This window comes from Amphiura filiformis, unplaced genomic scaffold (genome assembly GCF_039555335.1).
Source record: "Amphiura filiformis unplaced genomic scaffold, Afil_fr2py scaffold_59, whole genome shotgun sequence".
Taxonomy (NCBI): Eukaryota; Metazoa; Echinodermata; class Ophiuroidea; order Amphilepidida; family Amphiuridae; genus Amphiura; species Amphiura filiformis.
In genome coordinates, this window is record NW_027305523.1 from 22,841 (window position 1) to 33,685 (window position 10,845).

Consider the following 10,845-nt stretch of genomic DNA (forward strand, 5'->3'; position numbering starts at 1 on the left):
CTACGTGACTGAACACCCACTATAATATTCTTCATCTGTAACCCTGAAATTATCAATAAAGAGATAACATTATATGCTCTTGAAACTAAATTGATCTTGGTTATATTAACATCAAATTCAAAATAACTTTTTAAGTTTTAATCATACCCAGTTTACAATATTTTCTGCAGGTATCATCAAAACATTTCATCAGCAGAGTAGCGATGTCTAAGAGACCAGGATGGCACAAGATGTTTGTGATATTTGCTACAACAGTAATTGTTTTTGTCCTATACACACTGTACATGGCACCTTCAGGTATTTTTAAAGAAACACTCCTACAATCACAACGTTATGTCTTATATGTTACAAAAACTACATGGTTTTTTTTATATTGACCATAAAAATAAATAAAAACAGCCGGCTCTCAACCAACACACAATATTCAAAATTCCCGCGCCAAAATTGTTTTTGTCATTGTGTTACTGGGACGTCATTGCAACAGGCAATTTCGATGCCCGGGAAATTTGAATATTGCGCGGTTTTTTTTAAGGTCAATAGGCCTATGAGTTTGTTTTAAATAAAAAACACGTGATTCGTGCTACATATAAAGCATAATGTTATGATTGCCGGAGACGTCCTTTAATTAGTAGGATTACTCTACACGAGAGGTACACGGGGCCCGCATTAAATCGCCCTATACACGCACAGCACACACGCTACGCGATTATTTTCTGGATGCGATTAGAGTGCCGTATGGACACTTGGATGCATCTCAGGAGATCACATTGAAACGATTTAATGCGGATTCTGGCTTCTGCCCATTGTTATTTATGATAAGGATAATGAACTGAGTGCAATGCAATGCATTAGGGTGAGGATAATTCACCGAGCAAAATGCATAGTCATGCAAGATTAGGAAATAAATATTTTAAATTAAAACAGTGACTTGTTAGGAAAATCAATCACTGCATATGTTAACTACCACTCGGTGAGTGCCACTCGTTTAACTATACCAATGGTATTGATATAATCGATTGCCCTTTCAAGTATTTTGAAGCAACGCATAATTAAAGGCATCAGAAAAAACCAATAGCAGAGAACATCACATACCGTAAAACCTCGTCTACAAGCATATAGAGTGTTTTTTATGAAAGTTAAATTAACACGAAATAACTGTAAATATGCCAATACAATAGATAGGTCTTACAATAGTACCGGTACTTGTTTGTATATGCGTGTATCGGTAATTTATTTGCTCAAACTCCATAATTTTATAATTTTGTCGATGGATGGCGCCTGGTTTAATTTAGCTTTCATCAAAAGCACTCTATATGCTTGTAGACGAGGTTTTACGGTATTATAATTGAATTCGATGCTTTACCTGTGGCACCATGTATTATGGTAGATAATATAATAGTACTCCAATGTAAGTTTTCCTTTTTACCTTATTTGTGCTATTACAGAAAAACTAGAGCAACCAGTGAGAGACGTCGCCCTGAATGGTAATATTGGACAGGATGAGCAACCAGTGAAAGACGTCGCCATAAATGGTAATGTTGGACATGGTGATTTCATTACGACTAGCGGAGGAGAGAAATATCGTTCTTCAAACCTGATAGAAAATCGAAAACTTTCACCTTTGAACAAAAACACTTTTGAACAAAACGTCTCTACAGATTATCCCAAATTACCTCCTCTTACGCAATCAGAGCATTTTGAGACAAACTTAAATTTATCATTAGCCGACGAACGACCACTTAAAGTCATCATTGTTACGCAAATAAGGTCTGGTTCTTCTTTTACCGGGGAGCTTTTCAATAGCAATGATGATTTTATGTACATTTTTGAACCGCTCTTTGATTTTCGCAAACAAATAGACGAAACTAAAACAAATCATCGAAAAATCATCGAAACTCCACTTCGGGATTTATTGCAGTGCGATTTTAAAAATATGTCAAATGATTGGAAAAACTGGAACCCTGCTTCTTTTGGTCCACGACAGCAGTGTGAGATGAGTAAATCGATTAAATTTTCGTCATTATGTAACTATAGTGTTATAGAAAACATGTATCGTCCCATTCCAGAAGATTTCTTACGAGATATATCGAGAGTATCCGTCCTGGAAGACATATGTAAGAGCAACAAATATGTCGCGATAAAAACTATTCGCGTTTACGATATCAACGATTTGAAGAATTTGATTAACGATTCGTCCGTGAATATAAAGCTTATTCATCTAGTACGGGATCCACGAGGCTTACATAACTCTAGAAAGGCTGTTTGTGAATCAAATTGGTTAGATTGTAAAATGCCTATATCTTGTAAGAAACTTCAACATAATATCCAATTTTGGTTAGATACACCAGATTGGTTGAAAGATAAATATCTGCTGGTGAGATATGAAGATCTGGCCATATATCCGCATCAGTTTTCGGTGCAAATCTATAAGTTTCTCAATATTCTGATGCCGAATTCTGTTTCGAATTGGTTATTAGAAAATACAAAACATTCCCATGGGAATCCGTATTCCCATACACGGGATTCACAACTAGTAGCCACGAAGTGGAGGACTCAGCTTGATATGAGTGAGGTGCAACATGTGCAACATCATTGTGGGGCAGTTATGGAACAACTTGGCTACAAAAAAGTGAACTCATATGAAGCTCTTAGAAACTCGAGCTATTCCGTTTTGGAGCCACTGAACCTTATAACACACTAAATATGTGAGTGAACGCGGCGAATCAGCCGTAAACTCGGCAAATTGTATTCTGAGTTAAAGTGTAAAATGTATGTGAAGGTCGTATTCATAGGTGTATCAATTCGTTGCAACAAGTATCTTATCAAACGCTGTTTAAATCAATCAATAATAGGCTACTTCTGCTGAAGAGGATAATAAGCTTCTACCTATTTCTATAGAATAGTTCTTGTCTTTGTTTGCTTTGGCTAAATCCTGTTCAAGTGGTAGATAACAAAGCATTGTATTTTGTCTAGGTATACATAATCAACAATGAACAATGAGAGGATATTTCTGAACCTCGTTGACTTGGGGATGATTTGAAATGACCGCCAATTATGACTGTTGGATATTTATTACCAGAAATGTAGAAAAAGAGACACATGTAGAACCGATAAAAAATACAATTTTGTCGAAGGAACAGAGTTCAACAAATCATAACCCCGCTTTTGGATATCGTTTGAAGTCAAATGATATACCATTTAAAAGCTTATGGTATATATTTTCTAAACACGAAATAAAACAAAATTGACCGGGGCCGACTTTACGGCTGATTCGCCGCGTCCAGTCACATATTGGAGCAGCCAGAAATATTAATAATGGATTGGTTCAAATCTTTGATTTACAAATTGTAACTCGCAGGCAAAGTAAAATCGAGCATTTTTTAAGCTTGAGTATTTTTATCCGCTGTAATATCCCCTTCATGGCAAGCTACTATGCGTTTCCAAAAATAAATGATCAAAAACTACCAATCAGCAGATTTTTAGGTAAAAAATCTCTAAACATGGGTAGGAATTTCAAAGTTTCAGCGGTACACCCCTGTCAAAATGTATTTCGACTAGAAAAACCGGATAAAAATCGGCATTGACAGAACTAGGGAAAATGTACCAGTAGTTCTTGTAAAATGCTTGAAAATCGGCCAAAATTAACATTAATAATACACTTCCACGGGCTTCCACTATACTCATGCTAAGTTAGCCGTAGAAGAAAAGGAGAATAAATGTTGGCCTTGCACTTCAGGTGAATTTTTACCATGTTTACATGGGATTTCTTTAATAGGAACAATATTATGCACGGTTCGTTGAATTGTAACCTTTCATGGTTCGTTGAATTATAACCTTTCTATTGTCTGTGCCTCTACAGTCTACACATCTCTGTGTATAGAGGTCAGTGGTGTTTACTGAGACTAAAATAAATGCCTATTTAATTATAGTTACCGGTATAATTGTCATATATGTATTTATTGTATGCAATGTGGCATTTGTATAATTAATCAATGAATATGAAATCATCTGCAGATTGTATGAAATGAAATTAATCACTTATACTACAAGGTAGAAGTGCACAGATTGCTACTGCTTCTAGTTCATATTTCACGGTAAGTGGCTTTGTCGTTTTCAAGATTTGTGGTTTATGCATATTATGCGGGGCATTATGCTAAATCAGTTTTAGTAAGCCTTGAAGTTGAATGTCTGGCGGTATTGCAGTGTTATTTGGTAAACATTAAACAGAAATACCCCTAAATCCGAGGATTGTCGAAAAGGATTTACATTTAACAAGGTAGGTAAGTAATTTATAATAATCATCAGCTATCATCATGATCATGGTAAACCCCATGCAGGGTACACCAAATCCTAGCCCAATAGATGCCCGCTTCGCGGCCATTTTTACATTATTTTTATACATTTTTGTCAAATTGGCCCCCTCTGACTGCTGTAGATCCACTACTGTCCTTGACTGCGGAACTCAGTCTTTAATATTCAACCAGCAAACACAACGTTTTGCAGAAAAGGTTTAAATGTCGGGTTTAAAGCACGTTTTAATAACATTCAAAAACCAATTTTTTTGAAAACGTGATTCAAACTATTGACAAAATATTTTACAAAAATGTTCGCCCAAAATATTTTACAATAACGTTTTAAAAACGTATTCTTGATCTTTATATAACCCGACATTTTTTAATGTTATTAAAACGTTTTGAATAACCGTTTTATTCACAATGCTTGCTGAGTTTGAAACACTAACCACCCTCCCTATCCTTAACCAAGAGGTACCGTCTGCCATCTGGATGCCCGAACTGTTCTGAATCTCAGCATGCTTTCAGTTTAGGTCATGTAATAATAGTGCACACCCTACCGCACCGCTTAGGTATGTATCTGGGATGAGGGGGCCAGCAACCCCCAAGCTGCTGTGAACCACTGATTGACCCACGTGGTTGTCTTTTATAGTGCCTATGTGCCTATATTAAAGTTCTTGACCAGTGCCACTCCTCATGGGCTATTGTTCACTCTAGCATTTTTTTTTAAATTCTTGTAGCAGTTAGGCCTACAGACAATAGATGGATTAGGCCTAGTGGTTATCTATCCAGCATTTTCATTACATAACTTTGTAATAGGCGCCAGACTCCGGTGCGTGAGTGCATGCCGGTATAGTTCGAGGCAGTTGACATAATTATGTTCACCTGAAAAATTGAGCTACTTTGAAATTCCCCTGGGCGAAGAACTTGCTACTAATTGTCCGTACGAAACTTGGGGAACTGATCCTGGTTGCGATGGTTAAAATCTTAGCTGATTAGGCAATACGATTATGAAGATTATCATTCACCCCGGTATAAATAACTATGAAATTGGAGTTATAATCTGATCTACTGGACTTTTTTGTGAGTGGCAATATTTCACATCCTATCTCGGATGCATCATCAGCCCAACTGATGTTAAAACTTTTGCCGCTTTACCATCAGTTGGCCTGACGATGCATCCGAGATAGAATGTGAAATATTGCCACTCACAAAAACGTAAGTCCAGTAGATCAGGTCATAACTCCAATTTCGTACTTAGCTGATTAGGTTCTGCGGATGTATAGAACTGCGTCCCTGAATGATGCTAAATGGTTTAGGGATGGTGCAATATAAATTATGTGTACCCCGGGGTGGTGAATTCTTAATGGTCTGCCAAAATCACTTGCCCCCCCCAGCCGTGCCAAAATCACCCCCCTTTTTTTTTGACTTGCCAAAAAGCTTTTGCTCTCTCTTTGACATGCCAAAAATTCCCTCCCCTTTATATTTATAATCATATTTTATTAACATTTATCGAAAGGTGACCCGAAGGTCAAATTACATGGTAAATTTGCAAAGATAAAAACAACAAACATTCAAAAATTTCAAATAAATAATGACATCTCTAAAACACACAGAATGAGATAAAAACATTTCATTTACATAAACTATATTGCTCTCTTTTAAAAAAATGTACACATTCAATATTTTGGGGAACCCAAATTTAAAACCTTAAATTGTCTAAAATGCAAGCATGAAAATTGTGAATAATCCTGTCTTGTTTTACAATATTTTCTCCAGATATCATCAAAACATTTTATCATCAGAGCAGCGATGTTTAGGAGACCAGGATGGCACAAGATGTTTCTGGTATTTGTAACAGCAGTAATTGGTTTCGTGTTGTACAAAGCAGCTTCAGGTATCTATTAGTATGATGTTCTTTATAGCTTCATAAAATGTTAACAAAACGAGACCACATGAGGAGTAAAGCTAGGTGATGTAAATTGGAGAGGAAAGAAGAGGGGAGTCGGGCTGTGACCATGGTGATGAAAGAAGGGAAGGGAGACGAGAGAGAAGAGAAGAGATGTAGAGAATAGGAGAGAAAAGAACATCATCCATCCTTCCTGTGCATATTTTTGAAAATATTATTAGTAACTCTCATTACGATTTAACCATAAATACCGTAAAAACTCGATAGTTAGCATATGTACTTACTATACCTCTCTAAATGTAAAAGAGTGAAAAACTCACTCCCCAAAAGAGTGATTCACTCATAAAACCACTCAAAAATGAGTGAAATGTGTTTTTAAACTTCACAACCACTCAAAAAGAGTGAAAATCACTTAAAAGAGTGAATTTCAACTCGTTCAAGGAGTTAAATGAAGGATAACACATTTTAGAGTTGTCCTTCATTTAACTCCTTGAAAGAGTTAAAATTCACTCTTAAAGAGTGGTTTTCACTCTTTTTTGAGTGGTTCTAAAGTTAAAAAACACATTTCACTCCTTTTTGAGTGGTCTTATAAGTGAATCACTCTTTTTGGGAGTGAGTTTTTCACTCTTTTACATTTAGAGAGATTTGAGCGCTTTTAAAACATGTGAGCATGAAGAGCCCAATCCACAAAAGTGTAAAGAGATTTGAGCAAATCATCGATACATAGTCATATACGAACAAGTAAACCTCACCTGCAAATGTGTGTCTCAACCCCATTAGCTCGGTTGTTATGTTAAAGCGCCGGACTTTGGTACAATTTCATGGTTTCAAAAGCGCTCGATAGTAAGCACGTCGAATTTTTACGGTATTCCTCTTTGGAGTGCATGCCAGATGCATTTGCCACAACAATGTACTCCGAATTCCTTACCTTTGGCACTATGTATTATAGAAATACTAGTAGTACTCCGATAGTATAGTAATTCATTTCTACATTATTTTGTGTTTATTTCGCAGACAAACTAGATGTAACCCAGAATGACAATGTTGGACAGAAAGATTTCATCACGAATCGCAATGGACCAAAATATCGTTTTTCAAATATGGCAGGAAATCGAAAAAGTTCGTCTGTGAACTTAACGCCATTTGACAGTGAATCAGTACCTTTCACAAATCAACAAAAATTCCCTTCAGATCGTGCATATTATCCTAAACAACCTGCTCTTACGCTATCACATCAATCCGATACAAATTTATCATTAGCCGACGAACGACCACTTAAAGTCATCATTGTTACGCAAATAAGATCTGGTTCTTCTTTTACCGGGGAGCTTTTCAATAGCAATGATGATTTTATGTATATTTTTGAACCGCTTTATGATTTTCGCAAGCAAATAGAAAGATTAGATGAAACTAAGAAAAATATTAGAAAATTTATTGAAACTACACTTCGGGATTTACTGAAGTGCAAGTTTAAAAACATGTCCAGCAATTGGCGAAATTGGAATCGTGCTGTTGGACCAATACATCAATGTGCTATGAGCAAAGCTATTCAATCTTCGTCATTATGTAAATTTAATGAAAAAGAAAAGCAGCACCGACCCGTTCCAGACACTTTATTACGAGATATATCTATAGTATCCCTATTGGAAAAAGTGTGTACGAGCAAAAATTATGTCGCCATCAAAACTATTCGTGTTGCCGATATCAACGACTTGAAGAATTTAATAAGCGATTCGTCTATGAATATAAAGCTTATTCATCTAGTACGGGATCCACGAGGCTTACATAACTCTAGAAAGGCTGTTTGTAAATCAAATTGGTTAGATTGTAAAATGCCTATATCTTGTAAGAAACTTCAACATAATATCCAATTTTGGTTAGATACACCAGAATGGTTGAAAGGTAAATATCTGCTGGTGAGATATGAAGATCTGGCCATATATCCACATCAGTTTTCGGAGCAAATCTACAAGTTTCTCAATATTCCGATACCGAATTCTGTTTCGAATTGGTTATTAGACAATACAAAGCATTCTCATGGAAATCCATATTCTCATACACGGGATTCACAACTAGTTGCCACGAAGTGGAGGATTCAGCTTGATATGAGTGAGGTGCAACATGTGCAACATCATTGTGGGGCAGTTATGGAACAACTCGGCTACAAAAACGTTAACTCATATGAAGCTCTAAGAAACTCGAGCTATTCCGTTTTGGAGCCACTGAACACCACAACGAACTAAACATTGAATCGGTTCAAATATTTGATTTGCACATTGTAATTCACCGACAACATCCGGCTTTCTTGTAAAGTTTTGGAAGATCCGTTTTGATTCTGTGTGGCTTTTTACTCTTGTCGTACGGCTAAGTTGAGCAAGTCTTATGCTAAAGAACGTTAAAGCCATATTATAACACATTTCTATTAGTATTTATTTTCCATAAAATGTTAGCTTTTACTCTCAGATGTGTCCCCTTTTAATTTTGAGCCGAACAAGTGAGGTAAAGCATAGAAAATTGGAATTTACTACTAGCGCCCATGCATGTAACTCTCGCGGTTGTAATACGGTACGATCCTCGGGGTGTGTGTGTATCCCGCACGCCGTGTACGTACTGTGCATACGTGTTCGAATTATATTTCCATCGTAATAATAAAACTCCGGTTCCGTCGTTTTAGTCAGAATCTCGGATTTTGACAAAACTACAGCACCTAAAGTCTTGGTTTTTGCAGAGTATCTTTATTGACTGAAGTACATTACAATCGTGTAAAAACCAGAATTTAAAAAAAATTTGAGGGCGTTCTCCTCAGCAAATGTTATAATATGGCTTTAAGTGATTGGTGAAAGCAGCACCATTGTCATCTGTGCAAGGATTTTTACGCAAAGGATATATAAATTCAAGTCAACAGTGGGCTTTGCTGAACAGCGGTCTTCTTAAAACAAGTTTGAAAAGACAAGAAGAGTGGCGGATAAGTAAACAGTATTATTATTGTGATTTATTGATATGCATTCATGTTTTGTACATGCAAGAATATTGTCCGATCGTACCAAACTTTTCATTAAAGTTTCAAATTGTGTTAACTAATGCAAACTGTTTTTTTATTGTGCATTCTGAAAGTGAATTTGGGTAAAAGGTGTTTTTGGCCTTGGCCTTGTTTTGGTAGTTGCGATTGACTAGAATAGAACACCCAAGGATGGATGTTGACATGATTTACGAAAGTGTTGTCCAAGATTATTCAATGAAATTACAAATTGAATAAAATTCCCTTTAAAAGGAAAGCCAGCCTCAATGTAGAAGAGGTCTTGTAATTAGTTTTGGTCAATGTGAAAGGCATTTTTAGGATCACGCTTACATCCATGTTACATGACAGTCCACCAAACCATCAACGAGAACATGTACACTGAAACAGCAGAAAACGTTAATTCCTAATCTCATGTCAACTCTTTAATTCATTACTCCAAATTGTTCTGGTCTGTGTTTTTTTTTTTTTGTTTTTGTTTTTTTGTCTTTTCAGCTTTTTACCCACGATATCTCAATTTCCAATTTTGTAATACCAGAACTTACGAACTCAATATCTTCGCTTAGGAATGTCCGATTTCACTGCTTTCGATATACCACGTCACAAATACACTGCCGGTTTGAGTTAACTTACATGTACATTTTATTTTAAAATAACTTGATATTAATTCGCAATGTATAGTTTAAGCCTACTATATTATAATAGATAGTGGCCAGCACATTTATAAAGGACTGATTACTCACTACAATCTTCACTCTTAAACTGTGTTTTTCTGAATGTGCTTATCATGTTGATTGCTAGTCGTAGTCAGAAACTCCTGGGAAGCTATGGACATGGCATCTTACCTACTCCATTCTATAACAGTCTGCCTAGTGCCTTGTGTGTTTTCTCTTCAATCATTTTGTTGAATGTAATTTTATGAATCAAATAAAAAAGATAGAAAGTGACTTCACATAAGTTATGTGTCATTTTATTTATAATAAAGAAGTTATTAAATTGATAAAGTAAGACAATTTATTTATCTATAAGTGCATGTCAAATGGGGTACATTGTTCAATACTATAGGCCTACATGCATAAATTATGCCCATATTATAGCTAGGCCCTAAAAACTTTATTTTGCATCGGATTTTTCCCATTGAAAATACAAAACTGATGTTTATGATAGCAACCATTTCATCAATAATATTTTGAGTCATTTTTATCCATAAAACGACACAGGATATGATAGATAACTACTTTCCCATCAATATGGTCCATATGATCACAGATTGTTGAGAATCTGTGATATGATGAAGATTTTGATTCTATAGATCTGTTATCAACATGATATCACGCTGTTCAGTGGTCAAGGAGTAAGGACCCCCGGTCAAGGACACTGATATGACATAGGTGATGTAATTTTCTTCTGCTGACCATATGATGCTGTATATTAACCATTATTGTTACATTTAGGCCTATACCCACAGAACTTTTAAAGTCATAATTAGTTCAAACATAACTTTGGTAATACTCACTCGTTTTCATTCGTTGAAACGGCAAAACATACTTACTTTTCCTTGCAAATCGAATAACAATAATTTTTAAAACATTCCACCTCAAAAAGTAAAATAAAATAATTCTTACCAA

General features: G+C 35.8%; 2 protein-coding genes across 2 annotated transcripts; both read left to right on the plus strand.

Moving 5' to 3' along the window:
* Positions 1-203: 203 nt before the first annotated feature.
* LOC140144495 (carbohydrate sulfotransferase 1-like) lies at positions 204-3,283 on the plus strand. The gene is made up of 2 exons (XM_072166306.1): positions 204-297; positions 1,446-3,283. Exons 1-2 carry the CDS (start codon positions 204-206, stop codon positions 2,699-2,701), a joined length of 1,350 nt encoding a protein of 449 aa, XP_072022407.1. The 3' UTR covers positions 2,702-3,283.
* A 619-nt stretch (positions 3,284-3,902) lies between these two features.
* LOC140144491 (carbohydrate sulfotransferase 1-like) lies at positions 3,903-10,174 on the plus strand. The gene is made up of 3 exons (XM_072166300.1): positions 3,903-4,094; positions 6,072-6,189; positions 7,216-10,174. The coding sequence occupies exons 2-3, from the start codon at positions 6,105-6,107 to the stop codon at positions 8,442-8,444; spliced, it is 1,314 nt and encodes a 437-aa protein (XP_072022401.1). The 5' UTR covers positions 3,903-4,094; positions 6,072-6,104; the 3' UTR covers positions 8,445-10,174.
* The last annotated feature ends 671 nt before the right edge of the window (positions 10,175-10,845 follow it).

Coding starts and splice junctions, on each gene's coding strand:
- LOC140144495 (XM_072166306.1), top strand. CDS start 204: ATGTCTAAGAGACCAGGATGGCACAAGATGTTTGTGATATTTGCTACA. Junction 298..1,445: donor ACTGTACATGGCACCTTCAG/GTATTTTTAAAG, acceptor GTGCTATTACAG/AAAAACTAGAGCAACCAGTG.
- LOC140144491 (XM_072166300.1), top strand. CDS start 6,105: ATGTTTAGGAGACCAGGATGGCACAAGATGTTTCTGGTATTTGTAACA. Junction 6,190..7,215: donor GTTGTACAAAGCAGCTTCAG/GTATCTATTAGT, acceptor TTTATTTCGCAG/ACAAACTAGATGTAACCCAG.